Source organism: Coptis chinensis, chromosome 7 (genome assembly GCF_015680905.1).
Source record: "Coptis chinensis isolate HL-2020 chromosome 7, ASM1568090v1, whole genome shotgun sequence".
NCBI classification, from domain to species: domain Eukaryota; kingdom Viridiplantae; phylum Streptophyta; class Magnoliopsida; order Ranunculales; family Ranunculaceae; genus Coptis; species Coptis chinensis.
Genome location: NC_141462.1, coordinates 6,320,750 through 6,346,396, shown reverse-complemented (window position 1 = coordinate 6,346,396; position 25,647 = coordinate 6,320,750). Strand labels below are relative to the sequence as shown.

The window sequence follows — 25,647 nt, the reverse complement described above, 5'->3', positions numbered from 1 at the left end:
TTGTAATTAAAAAACTTGCTTTTCAAGAACGGGGCTCGGAAGCCCCTTGGTAATTTTGCTAAAATCCGATAACTTGAACTATTTAGAAATGTTTTGCCTGAAACATGAGCTTTTTTTCTTCAACACTAGCATTCAATTCAAAAAGGTTTAAACGGTCCATATTTGTACAACACAACTGTCATTTCTTCCACACAGTGAAAGAGTATGCGAGATTATTAATTGAGTTCGTGTGTGGAGGAGCTTTTAACTATTGTCAAGTGTGTATGTCACAAAGAACTAAACACTTTGATTCAGAATGTTGTTGGCACTTGAAACACAGAAAGGTCAAAGTAAACAAACGCACAAAAAAGCATATAGCATCGATGAAATACATTTGTTAACTTTTAGATTATAAGGAATTTGTTTGACTCAATGTCATTACAGCAGTAAACCAATGAACTAAGAATCAAATGTTTAAAAAAAAACACACACAATTAAATTTCTAACCTACAGAATCTGAATTTTGATGTTCAAACACTTGACACACATAATTGAAAAATACAAATGATCTCTAGCCAAGAGGATTTTGGCTTATGGAAGTAAAGCAACAATCGCTGCCATCAGTATGCTGTCATGCCAACAGGTCTTTGGCTGGGGGATGTAGAGCAACAGACTTCCGATCAGGATTTGAGTATTTTCTGTAAACCACCTGCAGCTTGTTTTCTGAAGCTCCAGAGTGTAAGTTCACCAATATCTTAGCACAATCCCTGAAACATAATAGAAAAAAGGCAGTCACTGACAATTCAAATAAATTTAACTTTTACATTTTATGATTGCTTTCGGTTATTCTTGATTAATGTAAGTCTAGGAAGAGCATACATTAGCTGTGGCTCAGCAAATCCAGTATGGAGTTTCAGCGTTTCATTCCAAACAGGACTGATCTTCAGTGTGCACCGAGCTGCATAGACAGCTGAAGCAGCAACCATCGAAGGACAGTACATAATCGACACATAGTGCATAAGAGCAAGCTCCGCCAGAAAGAACACCATATGATGCATCTAAATTACATAGAAAACCATAATTAAAAGCACTTCAGAAACAACTTCAGAATCCACATTTAAATAACACAAGATGAAGTTATTACCTCCTCATCAGATAAAGCGGCCTTAATAAAGCGCACTAGGAAGACATAAGGTGTGGGAACTGTTAGCCTCCATTCGAGCTTGCCCAAGATCATTTTCTCCATTGCCAATACCTGCCCATGAGTGTAGGCCCTGTCTGATATGCACACAAAATCATTGACCTGCAACAAAAGAAGCCATTGATCCAAGTTATTATAAAATCATGTTACTTGAAACACAAACAGTTACCAATATTTAGTATTAGATAGTACAGGACCAATAAATATACCTCCGGAGCCCAAATCTCCTCATATTTAGAAGCTATTAGCATTGCACTCATGCCCAGTAGCTGTAATTCCTTCCTTGTAGTGGTCTTCAACGAAAGGTAACGATCAACAATGTAAATTGTGAGATAGAGGGTTTCAGGTGTTAGTTCAAACTTATTGTGAACCTCTATCAGCCAATCCACCAGAATAGCTCTCATCTTAACATTAATGTCTGGCTGTAAATCCATGTACTCGTGAATTCTACTAGTATTCTGCAACAGAAGTTATAAACACATGTATTAGTTATACGCCATAACAGATCTAATACGTGCATTAGATGACCTTTGAAATAAAATTTTACCTCTGCGAGCCTGTAAAACTTGTACAAGTCTTCTACGTATTCCACTGCTGCCAACTGATTCTCGACATCAGCTGCATCGATGTCAACAACAGGATCCTTTGGTTTATTTGTGAGACCGCAAGCAGCCTACCAAAAGGAATAAACACCATCAAAATTAGTTCATTGTAGGGTATTAAGAACATTAATAAAAATAAAAATGATAGAGAGGTTCTGATCAAATTACCTTGCTTCTAGCAGTTAGAACTGATGTAAGAGTGACCTTCTTCCTGGATGACCTTCCTCTATGTGAAGACTTCTGACTTTCAGGTCTTTCCTTCTTGATATCCTCTGCAGTATCTGGGCTGATCTCGATTATTTCTACAGGCTTTGGCTTAACAGTAACTTTCTTCTGAGCTGGAACAGCTGCTCGCCCTACTGCAGCACCATCAACTGCTTTTCTTGCTGGGCCTGCTTTCGGCACTAGACCACCAAGTACTGGAATTTGTTTCTACAACACAGAAATCCAATACACTTGAGTACAAGTACTATAATTTAACTATTGAGTAAACAAAGAAAAGTTAAAAGACAATCACCTTGATTTTGTCTCCTGCTGCCGCTTGTTCTTGTGCCTTAGCAAGTAATTGAGCACCGAAACTCCTGCTAAAACGAATCCTCAAACAGTCAACATGAATGCCAAGACAGATTATTAAATAACTCGAAAAGATACAATGAATAGAGATCAGGAAACCGACCTTGTTATACGACGATTCTCTGGTACTAGATTACCAATATCTCCAAGTGCTCTACGATTGTTTGCGCCAGCCTTGACTACCTTCTGCTTGCCTACTCCAACACCTTCCTCTCCTGCAAACCACAATCACAGAAACAAGTTTTAAGCAAACCCCAAATACTCAAAAGCATCCAAACAATGATCAGAACTAAAAAAAGACCCAAAACAATGCTAAAGAATTGAAATTTCCTCAAGAAAAATCATCACGGAAACCAATTAAAAAATCCCATCAGATCAATTGCAAAGAAAACAATCAGAATATCAAAGGGCAAAGAAAGGATCTAAATTTGCTCAAGAAACATATATTGATCAACCCCATTAAATCAAATGCAGAAAAACAAAGAATGGGTTTTTAAAAGAGTAACATTCCAATAGAAAAACATCAAATAAGAACCCCCATTAGATCACATGGGGGAGAATCAATCAAAGATTAAAAAAACAAAAGAATGAGTATTCAAAGAAACAGGTCTATTACCTCTTGTTGCTTGCTGTGGAACAATGGGTCTTGAAGCCATCTCTTCTTCTTCTTCTTCTTTGATTATCAAAAACACCTTCAAGAACCGAGAAACAATAACCTGGAGACAATTGATTCAATCTCAATCTCAATCCCCTTTCTTCTTCTTCTTCTTCTCTCCCTCTCTTCTTGTTTGGAAACTTTTAGAACTGGAAATAGTGAAGCGAGGAGAACAATGAGTCTCTTTTTAAAATCAAAGAATGAGACACCGCTTCTACAACGGTCATATTCTTTTATGTTTTAATCCGTTGGATTATTTTAATCGGACGGTGTTAGATGGAGTTTTGTTTATGAATTGTGTTGGGGTTTTGAGATATAGCCGTTGGAGGGAGCATTGAAGGGAGAATAAAGTGTTTGTAGACCGGGGACCAGTAAAATAATAAATGTTGCCACTTGTAATACTTGCTGCTTTAATCTGTACTGTGGATCATGGATGGAAGTATGAACTGTGATTTTGGCATGATTGGCCATTTATGAACTTATTTTTTGGCTAAATTCCCATTTATTATGAACATTGAATTCAGCATTTTGCTCTTTTTATCGAGGAATGCACAAATCACAAATCTTTCCATCCCAGGCATTAATTGGAAAATATTTGGGTTATTTATTGGAAAAACTATATACTGGCATAATAACTATCAGATTTTTAGGCATTCTGCACGATATGTATGATGAACATTGTAGAGCCCTACACATGTATGATGTATGCTTGTTGGAATATTGTCAAAAAAAGTTCCGGAAACCTGATTTTGGATGAATAATGGATTTCTTCCCTGTGATTGAGGTATTCCCTGTCCAAAGATAACAAGACAACGCTTATGGCCTGCACGCAATCATTTGTCTTGACAAATTATGTATTGTTAGAGCATTCCCAATACAAGCTACTCTTATTTACCTCCACACCACCAGTTCTATTTCTCTTCTTTTCCACTGTTTTGGTGAAAAGCAAAGTGAGGCTGCTCAATGCAAATGTGACCATTATTTTAGGACGAGATGTTTGATTCCGTCTGAATATAAAAATCGAAAAACGGCTAACGTAATGAAACATTCTCATGCGGGTTAAAAAAGCGAAAAAAGTCGAAAAAAACGTAAAGATTTAAAATGAAACATTACGTCCAAAAAAAAAAACCGAAAAAATTTAAAAAAAAACACGAGACGGATTGACGGAATAAAACATCTCGTCCGAAGTTCCCAACTCAACTACTATCTCGGTTGAAGGTTTCACTTTCGTTTTGATTTGGAAAAATAGTCACCTTATATTCACCTTTGCATTGGGCAATTTTTTTTTACCATTTAGAAGTGAATATTGTCACATCTAGGGTTGTCAATGGGTTTTGATAACCCGATAACCGATCCAAACCAAATCGATAAAAAACGATTTGGGTTGGGATAATTTGATTTATTTTGTACCGACCTGAAACCGAACCAAACCAATAAGATATTAGTTTGGTTTCAGATTTGTCCTCTACCGAACCGATATGAACCCGAACCGATAAGATGATATTTTAGTAATATTTATGATTAATTTTGTATATGTTTATCAATTATGTGATTGAAATTAATTGATTTAATTTAAGATTTAATTGATTTTATAGTTTTCGGTTCGAGTCGGTTTGGATTCGGTTTGCAATATTTTTATCGGTTCGGTTCGGTTTCGAATTCTCAATTTTCTTATCGGTTCTGCTTGGTTTCGGGTTTCTAACTTTTTTATCAATTCGGGTTTGAATTTTTGAGAACCCGACCTATTGACAGCATATTCATCTGCATTGGGAATGCTGTTAATGTTTTAATAATTTTGTTGCATGCTTCTGCTAGCGTTGCTTTTATATCTATGAACTGTTGGACTGTATAAGAACATTTTCAATCATTCAAGAACCTATAAAGACACAAAAGTTGCTTATAAATTGGGAAGGTGCAAGGAATAACGCTAATCGCAAAACAAATTACCAGCCTCGAAACAAATCTATGATAAATGTTTCCTAAAAACAGACTCCTCCAACTTCTCTTCCTCTTCACACTCATATCCCTCTTCATCATTCACTCTTACCACTCATCTTTCAAAACCCCAAAATCACCCAATTTCACTTCCCATCAATACCCAATCTCATCCCTTTCCTCAAATTTCACTCTAACCATCAAACTTCTCACTTATAACCGTCTCACTTCCCTCTCTAGATGTCTTCGTTCTCTAGCCAATGCCCAATATAACAATCACAGAGTAAATCTTCATATTTACATTGACCATTTCAAAGATTTAAGTAATGGGTCAAAGATTGAGGAGGGAAGGAGAATTTTGGATTTTGTTGATGGGTTTGTGTGGAAATATGGGGATAAGTTTGTGCATTATAGGACTGGGAATGTTGGGTTGCAAGCACAGTGGTTAGAAGCTTGGTGGCCTACTTCGGATCATGAGTTTGCGTTTGTGGTGGAAGATGATTTGGAGGTTTCGCCTCTTTTTTATAAGTTTTTGAGGGCTTTGATTGTCAATTATTACTATAATTCTTCCAATTATAATCCTTTTATATATGGGGCGTCGCTGCAACGACCAAGGTTCGTTCCAGGTAACTCACATTTAGCAGCTCAATGTGATCAGTTTTTTGCTTTATCCTCAAATTTTAATGATTTTATTGAATCTTGTTATAACACTGTAGCAAGTAGTAAAGAGTAAATCTATCTTTCATGGATTAGTAGGTTAGTACTAGTAATACTTGTTGCTTGTCAGTGTCTAGTTTTTAGATGATTTTGTGGACAAAGGATTCGAGAACGGTTTTGACCTATAAGTAGGATTTAAATACATCATGGGAAGCAAGCGAGGGAACGACTTAAAACAATGAGCCATCAAGTTAGTGGATTTGTGGAATCCACTCTTCTTACCTTGCGTCAAGTCAAGTTTATCCTGATTTCCAACACATAATAGTTTGAATGCTTAAAATGTAAAAGTAAGAAGTTCTGAAACAAAATATGACAGAAAATTGGCAAAGAGAAAGTGGCATTCCTGGTAGTGTGTTAGTTGTGAACATATTATTTGTCCTCGTGCATTAACGAGAGTAGGTGATAGTGATACAACTTAAGGAAGAGTTGAATGGCACTATGGATTCATGGTGCTGTTGTTTGTGGCTGGAAATTCATGTTGACAATAGAAATAGTTGGGAAGTAAAAGGATAAGCCTTAGATACATAAGGCTAGAGTAACTTGTATATTGTACGCAAGCAGCAAGAATTAGAAATTCAAGATACTATCTGAATCTTTTTGATATCTTTATATTGATTTATCAGAATAGTTATTCTGTCATTTAGGAATAGATTGCAGAAAATCTATTGAAATCACTACTTGTGCAGAATTCTGTGTTTTTCTTTTAGCAGAAGTTCTCATCCTTTCTGTTCAAATTTCTCCTTTTTTTTTTTTTTTATATTTCTCTGTTTCGAGTCTTGTTCTTTTCACTCTATCAGAAGTGCTATTGCTTTCTAGATCCTAATTCATTGATAGTTACCAATTCTAGGCAAGCATGGAAACAAGCTGCAGTTGGATAGTGGTACTCGACTTTTCTTGTACCAGCTGGTTGGTACCTGGGGTCAGCTACTCTTTCCAAAACCATGGAAAGAGTTCCGTCTCTGGTATGACTCACACAAGGCGAAGGGCATCAAACCAATTCTGCAAGGAATGGTAAATAAACTCTCATCTTGTTTTCGCTATTGGTGAATTGGACCTTGTTTGAAAACTGAACGTCATTGGATCTGCATTGCACCTTTTGTTTTTTATGTGAGTGTGTATGAGTGTATCACTGTGTACATTGCGTGTGTTAGTCATAAAAACATGTGTTTGTGTGCCAGACACCAACCTTGCTGTATTTGATGATTGATTTTCAATTTGTAAAACTTGACTTTGCAGGTGACTACAGGGTGGTACAAAAAAATGGGAGAGAGAATATGGACACCTTGGTTCATTAAGTTTATCCATTCTCGTGGTTACTTCAATATTTACACAAATTTTCTACAAGAAAGAGCTCTTAGTGTTTCTAACAGGGATGCTGGTGTTAACTATGGAAAAACAGCTGGTCCAGACTCTCAGTTACTGGATGAAAGTTCACTTGATTTCAATCTTTTCGAAATGCAGTCCCTGAGTAACCTGAAATGGTATGACTTCTGCTTCAGAGAAGTGTTTCCTGGGAGAATAGTGAAGAGCTTTTATGAACTCAGGTCTGTTCTTCATTCTGTGCAGAAAAATAATACTGTTATACTTGTGAGCCTATTTGGGGTGTCTCAGACAGTCACAATGAACATGTTGTGCCACTTTGAGAAACTAGATATCCACAGTTATATCTTCGTGGGTCCAGATTTGGACTTCCTTCTTGATCTAGCAAGGAGGGGGCATCCCGTAATTGACACAGAGGAAATGTTGAAAAGTATTAGAGATTTGAAACTGAAAGGTTTTCAAGGATCCCAAGCTGGACTGATACAAGAGATTCTCATCAAAGCCTATGTCGTAAAGGAGTGTTTGAAATCTGGATATAATACTTGGTTGCTAGATGGCAATATGCTTCCAGTCAGCACTGATGTGTTTGCTTTTATGAATGATTTCTCCTACGATATTTCTTCCATGAAAAACTCCGAATTTTTATTTGTCCGGAGTTCACCAGCAACTACCAAGATTTGGGTCGAAAAGTTCATTTACAAGATTGCAACAGTTGCAAAATCTTTGCTGGACGGTAATTCTCTTCATAAAGAGCAGACGCATTTTGGTCATCTTGCAGTGAATACTTTGGAAGGAAACAGTGTCAGGATTAGAAGGGTTGACGAGTTGAGCTTTGCATTAGACATTGGTATAGATCGTGATTCTCAAACTGCTATTCGCGATGGACAGAAAATGGTATATTGGTCTTCATCGATGAGCTTAGATTTGATCCAGAAACGGCTTGGAGATATGGGTATGTGGGTAGTAGACGGAGACAATTCGTGTACTTCTGTTATATGCCACCAGTCATAGCATCAGTGTCTTGTTAGATGTTGTAAAATTTCCCATCATCATATTTTGATTAGGAATTTACCTCTCCGTAACAATTTTTTCTTGCCAAGGCCAAAGAATTTGAATTCGATGATTTATACACATGTTTTTAAGCCTCGTCTTGCATTTTAGTCGCTTCTCTTTTGTTTAGGCCAAAAAGAATACAGTACGATACGTTTTAAAGAGTTGGGCTCTTGTATTTGGGCTTGGGCTTAGGTCAAAATCTCAAATCCAAAACACTCCCTAAAGAGGGGGGTAATTTCAGTAAATTTGGAAACATTTGACCGGTGAAATATAAAAACAGCGCCCAAAATGCCAAAGCCCTTTTCGCGCCAAAGTGGTAGTTAGTCTTCCCGCCGATTTTCCATGACAAGCTCAGGCTTTCGTCCACCTCACTTCTCAGAGGTACATTTTAACCCTTCTCTTATTTGTTCTGAAATAAGTATGTCTTTATATCTCTATTGGAACATTTCTGTAATAAATTGACTACTTGGGGCATTTGGTACACAGGATATAGCTTGGCTACCAGCTTGGCTCCAGCCACGTGAACAAACTCTTGTTGATGATCAGACTTGTAAGGTGTGTTTATGTTTACGCCTTATTCCTAAACCTCATAATAACTTCGTTTATTTTACTGATTTTCTCTGAGCAAACTGATTAGGCCCAAGAGAATATTGGAAGGGAAGATGCTGGGTACAATACTTGTCATTTATTCTTATCTGGAACTGATAATACACCTGTTGGATCGACTCCTTCTGGAAATGTATGTCTTTTTTCACTCTTGTTTGGAAATATTACCTTTTAGACATACAATTGTTTTTAAGGTCTAATTATTATTATTTTTAACTAGTCAGGGGAAAAAAGTAGTAGAAAACATGTAGTGTCTTTTGAATCCTCATTTCGCTCTCTTCACCGGAGATCTAAAAGGCGACTGTAAAAAGATTGATATACCGGAGACCTTATAACAATAGAGTACCCTCATTCTCTCAATCTTATTAGTTTTCTTCCCTGTATGCTGATAACTGGTAACCATTGAGTCCATGCTCATACATAGGTTTTAGATCACCGTGTAATTTTATGTTGTTCTTGGTATTAAGTAATCTTCATTCCTACCAATTAATTGGTGTCTGGTGTGTTCAACAGTTGCTGCATTTTCATCTGCATCTTTCCTCGAATGGTACATCACAGTACACCACAAGTCAATCTTACAATGGACTTCAAACAGAGGGCTCTAAATCAAATGATATGCTGTCCATGCAACCACAGATATCAACTTCTCCTCATGAAGGGGGGTTCCCTCACAAAACAGAGGTTAAGAATGACATGTCAAATACATTGATAAAATCCAAGTCAAGTAAGTCCAGCTCTCCATCTATTTTCAAAAATGGGAAAAGTAGTCGAAGGAAACACCAAGAAAAAGTTGATCGCAGAAGCCTTATGAACACTGATATTGCAAATGCAGTTGAGCTCTCTATTGCAGCATCAGAAGCACTGTCCATATCTGAATTAGTAAATAGCGCCTCTGCTTCCGAAGTTTTTCCTGTTTCATCTGTACTTGAAGTTGCACTACGTGTAAAGCAAGCACGGATTCAGTTGTGTCAACAAAGGTTGGCAAATATATCAGATTGTGTAACTGATGTGGTTGATGAGACTGTTCTGCTGCAAGACCTGGATGAAGACACTATGGCAGATGCATGTGAGGACGTGGGATTATCCGTCAAACTAGTTGACACTACTTCTGATAATCTTTGTTCTTCCAGTCCGGTTCTAATGCCTAATAGGTGTAGCTTGTCTGCTTCATTTTCTCGTGTTTTAGATACACCGATCTCAGCAAATGATTATGGACGTGATGTTGAAGTTCAGAACAAGAGACTGAAATCTCAAGAAGTTCATTTTGGTGGTATTTGTAATCAAAGGAAATCTGAAGATACTTTGGCACTAAATACATTATCAAAGCACTCACCATCAGAATCTCTTCTTGGTGTGTTGCAAGAGAAACTTTCTGGTGATCCAACTTTGGTTTTAGACACATTTAGTGCAGACAGGCACTTAGAATACCATTCAAGCCAGTACGTTCAGACAAACATAAAGATAGCAAAAAAACAGGTAAAGAATGTATTTGATTATTTCTTCTTGCTTTGACACATAGAAATGATACATAAATATATTTAAGTATAAGACTTAAGTTATTACTTTGCTAAGGAGTTTTAGAAGGCGGATGTGTTTATACCTGCAGAACATTAACTGAAAAGCTGAAACCTAGGTATTTAAGTCTCTTTTGAATGGAGACAGGGTTCATGCCTTTTATTAATTAAAGATGATGAATATGACTTTATGTATAAACGATGTAAGTAGAAAAAATGTTATGGTACTTTATCCTTTAGAGAGGAGATAACTGGTATTAGTTTGAATTTGAATTGCAGGGAATGAACGATGGTATAGCTAATGCATATTTATTACATACTCAAGAAAGTATACTTTCTTCTTCGCAGATTTTAAAACCCGGAAGTAATGGTGAGGCCATACTTTCAGTTTGAACTTGAGCTGTTTCTATCTTCCCAAGAGATAATATGCAAACAATTCTTCCTTTCTTTTGTACAGTAGGAGCAAAAGATGAAGTAGTTCATGTAGCTCCGGAAAAATTTAGAAGTCGCTGGTTGGGTGGTTGGACATTAAAGGTTTGTTGATGCATTATTTAATTCCATTCCATCTTCTGTGTCTTGCCGTGAAAACTCATTTTGCAGCACTAAATTAAATTTATTCTTGGAAGGGAAAATAGCTTTAGATTTCGTGGTAGACAATCTATTGGTTTAGTGAGTACTGACGCTATGTCAGAAGTCCAGCCTACACTTTTGGAAATGGTTTCCTTACTATTCTAAATTTCCAATCTATTGTTTTGGTAAGGGGGACGCCTATTGCAGTATTGCGTGCTCCCTTGGGCTCATCTGATTAGATATCCACACATTTTCACCAGATATGTTTATCCACACAATTTGATATTGTATTCAAGTTTCCTACTATAACTTTGTTCTTGTTTTTCCCTGTTTTTTGTTTTTATTAAGAATGCCAAAGTTTCTGAACCGAAGGATCAGAATACTGTTGGAAGAACAACCAAATTTGCCGCAAGGGAAACCAGCTTTATTTCAGAATCTGTAGACATTTTCCCTGATGAAAACTCGTTGGTGAAGAAACAGGAAGTTGGGCCAATAACAGCTTCACAGTCAAGTGTCGCTTACAAAGGTTTATGCAGCACAAATACCAAGATAGAATTTTCTCAAGAGCTTATGTCTTCATACAATTTGTCCATGGCTGACCCTCTTTGTTCAGTTGTCCCATGTAGTATTTCTTCAGAAGATGCAAATGTCAATGTCGGTATCAATAAGAAAAGAACAGAAGAAGAAACTAATAAATGTTTGAATCCTACACTAGAAAATGGGTTGGAGGACGTGCAATTAAGGACCACAGGGCCTCATGATGAATTTGGTAATGGGGAAGGACATGTTTGTAAAACCAATAATGAAGATTCTGTATCTACAACTCAGAGGAAGCTGGCCTCACTTAAAAAGTATAGCATGATCATGCCTTGGAATACTGATTCAGATACGAGGAGTGATTACCGAATCCTATCTCTTCTTAAATCTGGCAATTCTGAGTTTCTTGCTTTTGAAGAAAATATTGATTGTTTCAAGACTTCAAGCAGAAAAGATTATACCAGTTCTGAGAAAACTACACCTAGAATTGCTTCCTGCAAAGATAATGAGGAAGGTCATGAAGATCATCTCCAAGGGATGCCAATCACCAAATTAGCAAATCAGATGGAAGGCCATGATGAGACTGCTGATCGTGAAGCTGAATTGGATGTTCACCACCCAGAGGAAAGATCCTCACCTCTTGTTCTAAATCACAGGATGCTCCGTCGTCTTCGAGCTTCTAAAATTGTTTCAAGCAATGACACTGGATATGTAACATTAGAAACAGCTTCAGCGCCTAAAGAACTGAAAACCAGAGACGAAGTTTGTTATGCAGAGCAAAATACAATTCCACCACTTACTTTTTGCATTCAAGTCGCCCTACCCCTCCATTTGAAGACCAAGGTCCACCAAAAAGAAAGTCCATTTCTTGGAAGCTGACGATATGTTTCAGCAGAGTGGTCATAAACCACATTCTGGATACCGAACACGTAAGGCTCGTCTAATATATCCATAGATAGGCTCAAGTTTGTCTTTGTGAAACTTCCTTTCGATCTGGAATCTTCACTGAACTTTTAATTTTTTTTTCGTTTTTTTATGTGCTTGGAATGCTTTCCCTGATTGTATTTTGAATGTTCCCATCAATGTAGGATCAAGTACCAGAAGTGGTAAAAGATTGAAAAGGTCCAACCACCTACCAGTCTCGAGAAAAGAAGAGAACGCCTGTTTGACAAGTTATCATCTTAAGGACAGGAAGAGAATGATGTTACAAGGCTTAGAGTTTTTATTGACAGGATTTTCGAGTAAGAAAGAACGTGAACTTGAAATGATGATACGGAAACATGGAGGTTTTATTGTTCCTGATGTCCCTCAACCTCCAACATCAGGACAAAACCGAAGATTCAAGTGGAAATACCAGCAGCTTCCTGTTATGTTATCTACGAAGAAGGTTGGTGTAGTACATGCTTCAAATCTATGACTTTGAGAATTAAAATGATATTGCAGGTGTCAGCTGCTATTCGGCAACTAAACTGGCCCAATTGTGCTACTTAAGCAAATAATTAGTGACGAAAATAATTAACAAATGCACAAATGCACAGAAGTCATGGAAAATAAGATCTTTATGATGAATTAGCATTATCGCTGAAAAAACTGGAACAGGAATATGCTACAATATAACAATAGTCTTCTAAATCCATTGACTTTGTGTTTAAAACTTACTTGTATAAACTTTTTTACATAATGCAAGGAAATAAAAAAATAAGTTATGGAGTTATTTCAGAAATGTACTGTTGTGTACTTGTGTGTGTTTATGCATGGTGTACATGGTAAGAAGCCCATCTTCATCGGAAATAGCCTCTGAGGCTCTGACTCATCTTTATGTGAGCAGTTGATTTGAATTCTAATCATACTGTGAACCTACAAGTATATTTATGCACTTGCTTATTTGTCACCTGAAATGTGCGATCTTTGGTATCTCAATGACTATTATGGGTTGAACTGTTGAGGATTCTTTACCTGACAAGATGCAATTACGTTGTTAGTGTAAAGTATTTCTGGGCTCTAATAATGAAGCTATAGACCCATTCACGATTTTTTTTGTTTCCTTCTAATCAACTATACTCTACTTCTCTGACCTGTATGCCATTATTTAAGCTCATGTCTAGTCCATTAACCACATGATTGGCTTAAATCTACTAATTAACTATTTTTAGTACACAGCCTACCAGACACTAAATGTTCCAAGTTTCAATGTTAGCTTCTTGTTCTAGAATCTATACAAGTGGTAGCTTAAAAATATCACATGAATACAAATGTACATAATTATAGCTAAGTTTTCTCTTTCTTAAGAGTCATTTTGTAGATTTACCTATAGAAGTTTTTATATACTTTAAGTTTAGCGTGGTTACTTAACATGGTGCCCCAGTTTTGCTCAGCCCTGTGTAATGTGTTCCATTTATGTCAGACTGATTTTTGCATTATATAGTTTGTGTTGACATGACAGCAACTTGTTATTGACTTACTGGTTGTTATATCTTTATGCAGTTACAAACATCCAAATTCTTGTATGGCTGTGCTGTAAATGCTTTCGTGCTGAAAGAGAATTGGCTTATGGATTCAATTGTTGCCAATTCTCTAGTACCACCTGAGACGTAAGGTTTTAGTATGTTTTATAACATTAGCGATGACTCATGCTCCTGTAATGATCAACTATTATTCAAATGATATACATATATTCACCTCAAGGCATGCACCTGACTTCGGCACTTTTAAAAGATATACAAATAATTCTGAAAATGTTCTATTCGTTCTTTTTCATGCATTATACCCGCATTTTAACACATGGTGATATAACTTTTCTTTTATGTTCTTACCAGATACATGATTCTGCCCAATAATAACAGCAAGAAGCATCAGAGAATTGGGCAGCCAGTCCACAGTACTAATCTTACCTACATCTTCGATAAAGTCGGGATCATGCTCCATGGGAAGCACAGCTTTTGCACCAATATGGAAAAAATTATCAAGGTTAGCACGTACTAGTTGAATCTCTGCCTCTCCTTTTCGTGTTTTATCTGATACTTCCATTGGTTGTGCAGCATGGAGGTGGTCAGGTATTCAAGACTCTCCAGTGGTTGGTCCACAATCTCAACAATGGAAGGGTCTCTCTCGGAGCTATAGTAATTGAGGATGAGAATGGTGCATGTCGTCACTTAAGGCACTATGCTTTGGAGCAAAAGCTACCTATGATGGTTAGTACTGCATAATGCTATATAATGTTACAACTTACAACTTACAACTTACAAGTATTTTCACCCCATCTCAGGTGGGGTTCCCCTGAGGAGAAAATAACTACATTAGTTATCCTCAATAATCAATATTAGTTTTTATTTTTCTCATTACAAGTGAATCTTTTGTTGCAGCCAGCAAACTGGATCATAGAAAGCTTACTTTTGGGTAAATTAATTCCTCTGGACAAAAATGGCCCCTCCTTTCCTATAGCCAAAAAGAAGATTTCAAAACTCGCTACTACTATGGAATTAAGTCCAGAGATATAAGGTCGGAACATGAGGTATTTGATATGATGGCCTTCAACAGATTCGAATTCCAATTTTCAAGGATGTACACTAAGGCACTCGTTTTGGTGTTTATTGAGTGCATCTCAAATGAATTTCAGGCGTGAAGCTCTGACAAGCTGTCCCATGTAATGTACATTGTAAGATGGAATGTACACATTCTGGATATTTATACTGGTGCAGAAGGATCGGTAGGCCTTGAAGTTGACAGAAATGTAAAATTAATGTGCGAACAGTGTAACAAATAATGTATTGGTTCAAATATACTGTATAATTTGCGCTTTTCAATAAATGTGGGAGTTCAGTCAAAGTAGATTCTGTGTTTTCTTGAGACTAGAGATCCCTTTGCCTCCTTTTTACTGGCATTTAAGCTTCGTTGCTCGTTTTTTTCCCCAGGAACTTCTAAACATTCATCTGAATGATTTAGTGGTAGAGGATATTTTTCATACCCTACAAGCGTCGGTCTGTGCGTCTGTTCACATGCACCTGTTAATTTTTCATATTGATTAATTGACCCTCATAAAATAACTTCAGAATCAAGCTTCACATGCTTGAAGAAATGCAAGGACTGATAAAAAACTAAAGGTAATTCACTAATTTCAAGAGTTACCTAATAGGAACTGAAATTCAAATGGTGGTCGCTAATTGCATGAGAATCCTTTCATTTACCATGGTTTTGTTCCTCTCTTTATGTACTACAATCAGGATTGATACTAGCCCCTCCTGTGACATACGTTATTGCTTTGTTCAAGTATTAACTCTATTACTATTAATTATAGTATTATTTGCAAAGAAAATTAAAATGTGGGAGAGACCCTCCACCATGATCCAACATTCCAACTAGGTTGCCACTTGACTTGAATTTGGGCAACATTCCAACTAGGTTGCCACTTGACTTGAATTTGGGCAACAACACTACACCCTGCTTGGTGCTTCGCTTGAGCATTATACATCACGGATTCAATAATATTTAATCTAACATGAGTGGTGTGGGTGCGGAGGCTTGTATTTGGACCTAGGCTAACACCATGTTGTCTACGCAATCTGTTTAGAGGTTCACTTCTCTCCAAGTAAATGTAATAACAACACGATTCAAGAGCCTAAGAGCTTGCACTCATCTGCTTCACATGGTCCATGGAACACACCTACTGGCAAGCTACTGAATATGCTGTTGTCTTTTGCCAGGCGTAGATAGGCAGATAGCAACATCTTGCAGTGAAATGCACTGGAAGGTCACATTTAATGCAAAGTCGGCTTCAAATATTTCCATGGAGTAAAAGCATTTTTTAAGCAGCACTCCACAACCCCATTTCCTGATCCTGTAAACTCTCGCCAACAGCAAAAGCATGAACACGGTTATGGACTTCTACCCAGCTGCAGCCAGGGTTCTTTTTCCGTTCTCTTTGATTTCATCATTTTCCTTATCTTATCTGATTCATCCCACTCCCCAGATTCTGCATACATATTTGCAAGGAGGAGGTAATAGCCAGAATGCTCGGTTTCAGTTCAAATAGATGCTCAGCTGCCCACCTTCCCAATTCTAAATTGCCATAAACTCGCATGCTCCCAGCAGTGCACCCCAGATATTGGCATCTGGTTCAATGGGTAAGCCTCTGATAAGTTCTGCAGCCTTCTCCAGAAAGCCAGCTCACGGCCCAAGCAGATCAACCATGCACGCCAGTAGTGCACAGATGTTGGTTTAAGATCTTGAGAAAGCATCTCCTCAAAGTATTTTACCCCTTTTTCAACCAGCCCACCATGACTACAAACTGACAGAATTGCAATGTAACCCAAGATTTCTCATCGCTTCAAATAGATTGATCGCAACATCAACTTCTCCTTGCATTCTGTAACCCAAGATCATGGTATTCCATGAGGCCACGTCCTTGTTAGAGATCTGATCAAAAACTTGTCTAGCAAAAACTAGCTTTCCACATTTCATATATAAATTTAAAAGTGAATTAGCGACAAACAGATGAGAGTGTAATAGCTTTCTCACCAACAAACCATGAATTTCTTTCCCTTGTTTTATTGCATTCAAATTTGCACAAGCTGATAGAGCCCCCAGAAATGAAACAGTATCATGCTTCAAACCAATTAGCCTCATTTCTGAGAATAAATGTACAGACTCTGAACAGCGTTCACTCTGATTAACCAACAATAAGTGTATTGTATGATACTTCATCTCTAAGGGACATGTCAAAAACATTTTGCAAGAGTTAGGTACCCACACTTAGCATACATGTCCGTCAAAGCGTTAGATACAAACAAGTTGAATGCAACCCCTGAGCCGGATAGACAGGCCATGAATTTCTTTCCCTTGACGGATAGAGCCAATACGTGCACAGGCAGGAAGCACTTTGGTTAGTGTAACAGAGTCAGGACATTCACCATGAACCTTCATCCTGGAGACAAGCCTTATTGCTTCAGCTTCAAGTCTGTTTTGGGCAAAGTTAGCTATCATCGTGATTCCACGTGACAACGGTCCTCTTCTCCATTTTATTAAATACAAACGATGCTTCTTCTATACATCCTGATTTTGCATACATATCAATCAGTGAATTGGTGACAGAAACATCAGAAACCATATCCCTCCTAATACCATATGCATGAATCTCCTTGCCCAAATCAAAAGTTCCAATTCAACCAAAACTGGCAGCAAAGAAGAAACCGCGGACTGAGTTGGGTTTCTCCTTCCAGCCACCATCCATCTAAACATATTCAAAGCATATTTAGCATGACCGTTATGAGCAAAACCAGCTATAATAGCACTCCAAGAAACCACGTTTCTCTCAATCATCTCATCGAAAACCATCTTAGAAGCTTCTAGTTTCCCACATTTACCATATACATCAACCAATGCATTACAAACAGTCAGTTCCTTATCCAAACCAGCTTTCACAACATACCCATGGATTCCTACTGCATTTTCCTCATCTCCAAGCTCTGCACACAGGCAAAATACTAACTAAACTAAATGAATTAAGTTTCAATCCAGAACTCGAATTCAACATCAAGAACATTGAGAAGCTTAAACCGATAAACAACCATTACCAGAAAACGCCACAATGATAGAATTCCAAGACACAATATCACGCTCAACCATTTCATCAAACACTTTCTTCAAGATCCCAAAACCCTTTTAGCATACAAAGAAACCAACGTATTACCCACAAAACATATCCATCAAACCCCAACTTAAAACCAACCCATGAATCTCTTTCCCTTTTCAAACGCATTAACATCAGCACAAACCTTAAGTACAAACGGAAACGTAATGATCATCGGGTCGAACTCCATAATAAAACATTGCATTATATATCTCAAAAGCATTATAATAACTACCAGTAATAGAATAAGCTCTAATCAATGTATTCCACGTGACAACAGTCCCCTTCTCCATTTTATTAAATACAAACGATGCTTCTTCTATACATCCTGATTTTGCATACATATCAATCAGTGAATTGGTGACAGAAACATCAGAAACCATATCCCTCCTAATACCATATGCATGAATCTCCTTGCCCAAATCAAAAAGTTCCAATTCAACCAAAACTGGCAGCAAAGAAGAAACCGTGACTGAGTTGGGTTTCTCCCTTCCAGCCACCATCCATCTAAACATATTCAAAGCATATTTAGCATGACCGTTATGAGCAAAACCAGCTATAATAGCACTCCAAGAAACCACGTTTCTCTCAACCATCTCATCGAAAACCATCTTAGAAGCTTCTAGTTTCCCACATTTACCATATACATCAACCAATGCAGTACAAACAGTCAGTTCCTTATCCAAACCAGCTTTCACAGCATACCCATGGATTCCTACTGCATTTTCCTCATCTCCAAGCTCTGCGCACACAGGCAAAATACTAACTAAATTAACCGAATTAAGTTTCAATCCAGAACTCGAATTCAACTTCAAGAACATTTCAAGCGCAACCGATAAACACCCATTATCAGAAAACGCCACAATGATAGAATTCCAAGACACAATATTGCGCTCAACCATTTCATCAAACACTTTCTTCGCATCCCAAAAACCCTTTTTAGCATACAAAAAAATCAATGTATTACCCACAAAAACATCCCCATCAAACCCCAACTTAAAAACCAACCCATGAATCTCTTTCCCCTTTTCAAACGCATTAACATCGGCACAAACCTTAAGTACAAACGGAAGCGTATGACCATCGGGTCGAACCCCATAATGAAACATTGCATTATATATCTCAAAAGCATTATAATAACTACAAGTAATAGAATAAGCTCTAATTAAAGCATTCCATAAAATTGACTTATGTTTAAAACTACTCTGATCAAACAACAAACGAGAAGTTAAGGAGTAGCCAAGTTTGGCGTAAGTTCGTATAAGAGAAGCGGAGACAGAAGGACTGTGGTGGAAAACACCGTGAAGAATGGCGAATGCATGAGCTTGTTTTGCTTGTTTGAGAGAATGAGGAGAAGTGCAATGATGAAGAATGAGAGAGTGAGTGTTGGGTGAGAGGTAAGGAGGAAGAAGACATGTTGTTGTGGAGAAAAATAAGGATTGGGAATTTTTTGGAATTTTTTTGCGTAGAAGAGAATAGAAATAAAGCATTTCATTTGTTGTTGGGTTAGAAATGAAGATTGAAGTAGTTGCACCTCCTGAGAGAAAGTATAGTGTTTGGATTGGTGATGCTATATGGCAGTCAATTTGTTCTTAGGTATCTTGGCCTTGGTAAATTGGTGCTACATAAGTTCTCATAAATTATTATTTAGTCAGCTATCATCAAAGACACTGCGCCATGGTACTTTAGGTGCTTCAATTTCAAAATTATTGCCATAATAATAGTTTCTAACCATCTTCCGTGTACTATACAATTACATAGTCCTGTCATTCACATGCATTGCATGTCATCTTCTGACTTAAAAACTTACACAATTTGCATTGCAGTTTGGGTTTATGCAACTTGGATAAACAGAGAGGGGAAGTATATAGCAGAAAGGTATGTGTATTGTTTTGAAATATAATTATTGGTTTAATAATTTTTATTAGTACATTCTGAGCTGGAATTTTTCTACTTCAGGTCAGAAGTGCTCATACCTGATGGTAGCATCAACTCCATTAATCATGGATATGTAACATTAGAAACAACTTCAGCGCCTAAAGAACTGAAAACCAGAGACGTAGTTTGTTACGTAGAGCAAAATACAATTCCACCACTTACTTTTTTGCATTCAAGTCCCTACCCCTCCATTTGAAGACCAAGGTCCACCAAAAAAGAAATTCCATTTCTTAGAACCTGACAATACGTTTCAGCAGAGTGGTTGTAGATGTTGTGTTTACTAGACAACGACCTGATGATCTAGAGAATTGTGAATGGCTGCACTCTTCTTGGGATAAAAGTTGCCTACGTATCAAGTTTCTTAGGCAAAACTTAAATCAAGCCTTACGTAGTTCATCTCTCTCTATTTATAGACGTGTGAGTTGACTTTCCATATTTGCTTTGGATCGTTATGAAGTGTAGATCCACCTTGTGTGCTATCTTGATGATTCGTCATTAATGTGATGTTACAAAGTTAATGTTTCCTTGATTGAGCTCTGAGATTGCGCTAGTTGATATCCTTCCATAAATTGCTGTAACTGATGTTTTGGACGACCTGTGTCACACCCCGAATTTCGACAGAATTCGAAAAAACAATATTTGTTCTCGACTCTTCGATTTTCGAGGTGTGATGCATTCTCAACTCCCAAAAACCCATAATCAGTTTAAATACGCGGATAATTAAAAACCAATAAAAATTTCAATTAAACAAAAGTTCTCTTCATTACAAAAATTCACAAATAAGATTAGGTTACAAATCTATTTTCAATAACTCTTTAATTAAAATTACAAATCTATCTAATAAAAAGCAATGGTGTGGAGCCCACAGAGACTCCATCTAATGGTTGCCATTGTCTTTTCTAAGTTGTGACATGGCAGATCCAAGTGTTTGGAGAGTTTGTGTAATTTTGTTAAGTGTAATCAATACTATGGGATCTATCCAAAAATCAACCAAAAGTCAACAATTGCAACTGGACTTATAAATTGTTGGGCTGGCCCATAAACTGTTAGCGCCTCCAATTGATTTGGGCTTATAGATAATGGGTAATTGGGATGGCCTTGCGGCTGTATTTATAAATTGAGTTGTTTATTTGGTCTTGTGCTTCAATATTTTACGCCTAAGATTAATGCGCCTTGCGACGGCGATGATGAGTTGTCGGGGTAATGTCGCAGGCGCGTCGAGGTCTCGCGGGCCGTAGGCACGGGCATACCCTAGTGAAAATACAAAAACATTGTCTAAACTGAAAAGTTATTTTACCTCAAGGGAAAACAAAACATATCCTGAAATGCGAAGCTAACGCAAAACCACAAGCAGCAACCAACCTTCTTCAACACTAAACTTGTCAAGACTTATCAACTATGTTCATTTAATGAACACACCCGATAAGCAAACCTGCAAATCGGGTCAGCATTATAAACAATCTTTGGTGTGAGTAGCCCTAAAATACAATATATACTTATACATATATATACACCTTAAATAAGGCAGTTAGTTCCTCCACCGAGGCGCCTTAACATATATCCAACGAATGATACAACATACCATACGCATAATAAATAAGGCATGTAGTTCCTCCATCGAGGCGCCTTAGATTCCCAACAATAATACAAAGGCATTTAGTTCCTCCACCGAGGCGCCTTAGGTCCTAACTAAACTAATAACCAGCCAAACATATTCTATACTTACCGCATTTCATGTTCAATTACAGAATGGGTCGTCTCTACACAAGTAATTAGTTTGACTCACCTGTATGTACCACTGTACTGGTACCCCTACGAACGACCATCATTGGGTACCACTATAAGAGCCGGCCACTAATGGAGGGCTTGCTTTGCCCTCAAGGGCGGGTCCGTTTTTGTCTACTAATGTGGCATTCGGCATGCCCTCTATGAAGCAATGACACTGCCCACTAATATGACACCCAAGTTATATATAGCAGGTCCGGAGATATGTCAAGGGATTTTTTCCATATGAAGCTTTAGGAAAGATTTCATACAAAGAGGGAAATATCTCGTCAAATAAGGAAAGGGTATTTTTAGCAATAAGATTCCTATAAATACCCAACAATCATTTCAAACAAAGAAGGACGTGCATTTTTTGAGACTTGATTCCAGAGAACAATTTGGATACGTAGGCAACCATTGGTGGTACAGTCTCTTTCACTCTCTATCAACTTCTCCAACAAGATCATTGGTGTGTTTGTGTGAGTCATCACCCAAACATAATTGGCGCCGTCCGTGGTCCTTATTGACGGGCCCTCTTCCACGTTCCTTCTTCCAAGCACCATTAATGGCAAAAACTACAAGGTCTCAGGCGAACAAGAATGCAAGAACACAACAATAACAAGAAGACGAAAATCCAGAAATACTAATCAATCAGGAGGTGATAGAACAACCGGCTGCAAAAACAGATCCGCAAGTAATCGGCCTTTTCAACCCGGTGCCACGACAACCCAGATCTAGACGTCCGACATCTCAGGCTCTAGTAACTCACCTTCAAGATCTAGACGTTACAAATGCAAACGAAGTAGATCCGGATAACATGGAGATAGGAGATGAAGACATGCCGTTAGAAGTACTGCGTCAGAGGTTCAGAAGAGAGAAGGAGCATAGCAACTACTTGCAGAAGCAACTGGACAAAGGGAAGCAAGTACAAAGGGATGACGCCGATGCTGCATCTTCCACACCAGCAAGAGCTCCCAGATCCGGTGAAAATCGGAGTGTATCGAACCGACTACAATTTAATTACGGTACATCCCGTCCATTGGAAACTGTCCATGAGCATCGTCACCCAAGGTCAAGTAGACATTCATCCCATTCAAGAAGACGATCCAGATCTCGAAATACCAACAACACTAGGCGTATAAGTGGTCATAACATGACAAGATCATTGAATGTTGATCATAACGTATCAGAAAGGTGGACAACATCCACCATAAGACGAAATGCTGGACGCCAAGATCAGGACCTCAGAGACGAATTGCAACATGACCTTAGACATGGCTTGAATGCAGCAAACCGATCTGCACGAGGTTAACGACGGTCGACCCGAATATGGCCACACCAAAGAAATGGGTCCTCGGCCAAAGCCTAGCCCGTTTTATCGGCAAGACAGGGTCTCGCACCCAAGGAACCCGACCAAATATAGAAGCAAGCAACGGGGGCGACAACACCGCGGAGATGCAACGTAGTGAAGTTACTCCTCAAGTCGTAAGTCTAGAAGCCACAGGTGCACCATTCACGGAACAACAAATCAAAGACATCATCAAGAAAACAATGACTAATGTGGGTGTCACTGAAGCACGATGGAAAGACCTTGCAGTAAATGAAGATGTCGTCTGGAGATTTTCTTTAAAAATACAAAATGCAAAGCATCAGAAAGGATTCAAACAACCAGACCTTCCTACGTTCAATGAAGCAGGAGGAGACCCAAACGATCATGTTATGGAGTTTAAAAGCAGGGTAATTCTATGGCGCAAAGATGACCCCCTACTGTGCAAACTTTTTCCGTCTACGTTAAAAGGAGAAGCTCTACGTTGGCTTTCAGCTTGCCAGCTCAATCTATCGCGTCATTTCAGGAATTAGCAAACCAGTTCACAGATCGGTTTAAGCATAATTGGACACGTCCTAAGGATATCAACATCTTGCTCAGCACCAAGCAGCAAAAGGATGAAGCATTGGCAAAGTTCGTAATTCGTTTCCGCCAAGTGCAAGCAGAGGTCACCGATATCCCTGACGTAATGATCATTCATGCATTCAAGGAAGGAGTCCATTTCGATAAAAATGGAATTTACAACTCCCTTTGTATGCGGGACCCCCACAATCAAAATCCGATTTGTTTGCACGAACACACAGCGAGTTCATTGCGTGGGAGGAAGATGTTAGATCAAAAGCCTCAAGAGACAAAGACTTCCGGAGTAAAGACTCAAACGAAGGTAAAGGCAAAACGAAGCAAAACATATCGGAAGGACCACAACGAAGTCGAATACAACAAGGTTAACACAGCGGCGGAGGAAATGAAGCTCACTCCATTAAATGCCAAGTACAATGTGATATATGAAAAGATAAAGGGACGCAACTTACTTTTTCCACCACTACCCTTGCCTGAAAACACTAAGTCTACACGTGACAAAAATCTTTGGTGTCACTTCCACAATGATTTCGGCCATGAAACAGGAGAGTGCAGATCCCTCAAGGGAAAAATAGAGAGGCTAGTCGACAAGGGACAATTAGATGAGTTTGTGCTTTCAAAAACGGTGAAACAAAATGTAGCAATGACTAGCCACAATGTCATACTAGTTGGTCATGCCAAAATCAATGATGTTTCACGAACAAGGCAAAAGTGTGAACAACGAGCAAAGTTTGGTTTCTTACGAGAATTTTATCACGTCTGTATGTACCACTGTACTTGTACCCCTACGAACGACAATCATTGGGTACCACTATAAGAGCCGGCCACTAATGAGGCGGGCTTGCTAGCCCGCTACTGCGGCAGCCCCGCTTGTCTACTAATGTGGCATTCGGGCATGCCCTCTATTGAAGCAATGACACTGCCCACTAATATGACACCCAAGTTATATATAGTAGGTCCAGAGATATGTCAAGGGATTTTTTCCATATGAAGCTTTAGGAAAGATTTCATACAAAGAGGGAAATATCTCACAATAAGGAAAGGGTATTTTTAGCAATAAGATTCCTATAAATACCCAACAATCATTTCAAACAAAGAACTACGTGCATTTTTGAGACTTGATTCCAGAGAACAATTTGGATACGTAGGCAGCCATTGGTGGTACAGTCTCTCTCACTCCATATCAACCTCTCCAACAAGATCATTAGTGTGTTTGCGTGAGTTCTCACCCAAACATAATTGGCGCCGTCCGTGGTCCTTATTGACGGGCCCTCTTCCACGTTCCTTCTTCCAAGCACCATTAATGGCAAAAACTACAAGGTCTCAGGCGAACAAGAATGCAAGAACACAACAACAACAAGACGAAAATCCGGAAATACTAATCAATCAGGAGGTGATAGAACAACCGGCTGCAACAGATCTGCAAGATCAGCCTTTTCAACTCCCAGTGCCACGACAACCCAGATCTAGACGTCCGACATCTCAGGCTCCAGTAACTCACCTTCAAGATCTAGATGTTACAAATGCAAACGAAGTAGATCCGGATAACATGGAGATAGGAGATGAAGACATGCCGTTGGGAAGTACCGCGTCGAGGTTCGTAAGAGAGAAGGAGCATAGCAACTACTTGCGTATAAATGGACAAAGGAAAGCAAGTACAAAGGGATGACGCCGATCTTCGCATCTTCCACACCGCAAGAGCTCCCGTGATCCGTGAAAATCGAGTGTATCCAATCGACTACAATTTAATTACGGTACATCCCGTCCATTGGAAACGGTCCCTGAGCATCGTCACCCAAGGTCAAACAGACATTCATCTCATTCAAGAAGACGATCCAGATCTCGAAATACCAACAACACTAGGCGTATAAGTGGTCATAACATGACAAGATCATTGAATGTTGATCATAGCGTATCAGAAAGGTGGACAACATCCACCATAAGACGAAATGCTGAACGCCAAGATCAGGACCTCAGAGACGAATTGCAACATGACCTTAGACATGGCTTGAATGCAGCAAACCGATACAGACAGGTTAATGACGGTCAGCCCAGAATATGGCCACACCAAAGAAATGGGTCCCCAGTTCGACAGCCTAGCCCGTTTTATCGGCATAGGTCTCGCAGCCCAAGGAACCGGCCAAATATAGAA

The 25,647-nt window shown here is 38.5% G+C and overlaps 5 protein-coding genes and 1 pseudogene across 6 annotated transcripts; 3 read left to right on the top strand and 3 right to left on the bottom strand.

Moving 5' to 3' along the window:
- Positions 1–359: 359 nt before the first annotated feature.
- LOC147485584 (G2/mitotic-specific cyclin S13-7-like) lies at positions 360–3,187 on the bottom strand. The gene is made up of 9 exons (XM_086570423.1): positions 2,972–3,187; positions 2,459–2,570; positions 2,300–2,363; positions 1,951–2,214; positions 1,728–1,853; positions 1,390–1,638; positions 1,124–1,282; positions 859–1,037; positions 360–746 (listed from the first exon to the last, which is right to left on the bottom strand). Exons 1-9 carry the CDS (start codon positions 3,009–3,011, stop codon positions 611–613), a joined length of 1,329 nt encoding a protein of 442 aa, XP_086426549.1. The 5' UTR covers positions 3,012–3,187; the 3' UTR covers positions 360–610.
- A 1,579-nt stretch (positions 3,188–4,766) lies between these two features.
- Positions 4,767–8,128, top strand: LOC147485583 (transferring glycosyl group transferase). 2 transcript variants are annotated; one of them, XM_086570846.1, is made up of 3 exons: positions 4,767–5,571; positions 6,510–6,673; positions 6,899–8,128. In XM_086570846.1, exons 1-3 carry the CDS (start codon positions 4,983–4,985, stop codon positions 7,991–7,993), a joined length of 1,848 nt encoding a protein of 615 aa, XP_086426972.1. In that variant the 5' UTR covers positions 4,767–4,982; the 3' UTR covers positions 7,994–8,128. The 2 variants fall into 2 exon arrangements, with proteins under 2 accessions (XP_086426972.1, XP_086426973.1); XM_086570847.1 differs by having other exon boundaries at positions 5,396–5,560.
- A 128-nt stretch (positions 8,129–8,256) lies between these two features.
- LOC147485582 (uncharacterized) lies at positions 8,257–15,069 on the top strand. Its single transcript, XM_086573554.1, has 12 exons — positions 8,257–8,416; positions 8,522–8,590; positions 8,673–8,774; positions 9,155–10,117; positions 10,435–10,525; positions 10,613–10,689; positions 11,074–12,136; positions 12,351–12,649; positions 13,747–13,853; positions 14,079–14,229; positions 14,301–14,453; positions 14,625–15,069. Exons 1-12 carry the CDS (start codon positions 8,378–8,380, stop codon positions 14,757–14,759), a joined length of 3,249 nt encoding a protein of 1,082 aa, XP_086429680.1. The 5' UTR covers positions 8,257–8,377; the 3' UTR covers positions 14,760–15,069.
- Positions 15,070–15,933: 864 nt separating this feature from the next.
- Positions 15,934–17,883, bottom strand: LOC147485581 (pentatricopeptide repeat-containing protein At1g11290, chloroplastic-like; annotated as a pseudogene).
- Positions 17,884–17,974: 91 nt separating this feature from the next.
- Positions 17,975–19,507, bottom strand: LOC147485580 (pentatricopeptide repeat-containing protein At3g57430, chloroplastic-like). Its single transcript, XM_086570845.1, has one exon. The coding sequence runs from the start codon at positions 19,375–19,377 to the stop codon at positions 18,034–18,036; it is 1,344 nt and encodes a 447-aa protein (XP_086426971.1). The 5' UTR covers positions 19,378–19,507; the 3' UTR covers positions 17,975–18,033.
- Positions 19,508–23,140: 3,633 nt separating this feature from the next.
- LOC147485579 (uncharacterized) lies at positions 23,141–24,312 on the top strand. The gene is made up of 2 exons (XM_086573553.1): positions 23,141–23,326; positions 23,443–24,312. Exons 1-2 carry the CDS (start codon positions 23,141–23,143, stop codon positions 24,310–24,312), a joined length of 1,056 nt encoding a protein of 351 aa, XP_086429679.1.
- The last annotated feature ends 1,335 nt before the right edge of the window (positions 24,313–25,647 follow it).

Excerpts from the sequence above, each read along its gene's own strand:
- LOC147485584 (XM_086570423.1), bottom strand. The coding sequence starts at position 3,011 with ATGGCTTCAAGACCCATTGTTCCACAGCAAGCAACAAGAG. Across the intron at positions 2,364-2,458 it reads GAGAATCGTCGTATAACAAG|GAGTTTCGGTGCTCAATTAC; the intron begins GTCGGTTTCCTG and ends TCGTTTTAGCAG. Across the intron at positions 1,854-1,950 it reads TTCTAACTGCTAGAAGCAAG|GCTGCTTGCGGTCTCACAAA; the intron begins GTAATTTGATCA and ends TCCTTTTGGTAG.
- LOC147485582 (XM_086573554.1), top strand. The coding sequence starts at position 8,378 with ATGACAAGCTCAGGCTTTCGTCCACCTCACTTCTCAGAG. Across the intron at positions 10,526-10,612 it reads TTTAAAACCCGGAAGTAATG|TAGGAGCAAAAGATGAAGTA; the intron begins GTGAGGCCATAC and ends TCTTTTGTACAG. Across the intron at positions 12,137-12,350 it reads AGAAAGTCCATTTCTTGGAA|GATCAAGTACCAGAAGTGGT; the intron begins GCTGACGATATG and ends CCATCAATGTAG.
- LOC147485583 (XM_086570846.1), top strand. The coding sequence starts at position 4,983 with ATGTTTCCTAAAAACAGACTCCTCCAACTTCTCTTCCTCTTCACACTC. Across the intron at positions 5,572-6,509 it reads ACGACCAAGGTTCGTTCCAG|GCAAGCATGGAAACAAGCTG; the intron begins GTAACTCACATT and ends TACCAATTCTAG. Across the intron at positions 6,674-6,898 it reads AACCAATTCTGCAAGGAATG|GTGACTACAGGGTGGTACAA; the intron begins GTAAATAAACTC and ends TTGACTTTGCAG.
- LOC147485580 (XM_086570845.1), bottom strand. The coding sequence starts at position 19,377 with ATGCTTTATTTCTATTCTCTTCTACGCAAAAAAATTCCAAAAAATTCC.
- LOC147485579 (XM_086573553.1), top strand. The coding sequence starts at position 23,141 with ATGACTAATGTGGGTGTCACTGAAGCACGATGGAAAGACCTTGCAGTA. Across the intron at positions 23,327-23,442 it reads TTATGGAGTTTAAAAGCAGG|GAATTAGCAAACCAGTTCAC; the intron begins GTAATTCTATGG and ends GCGTCATTTCAG.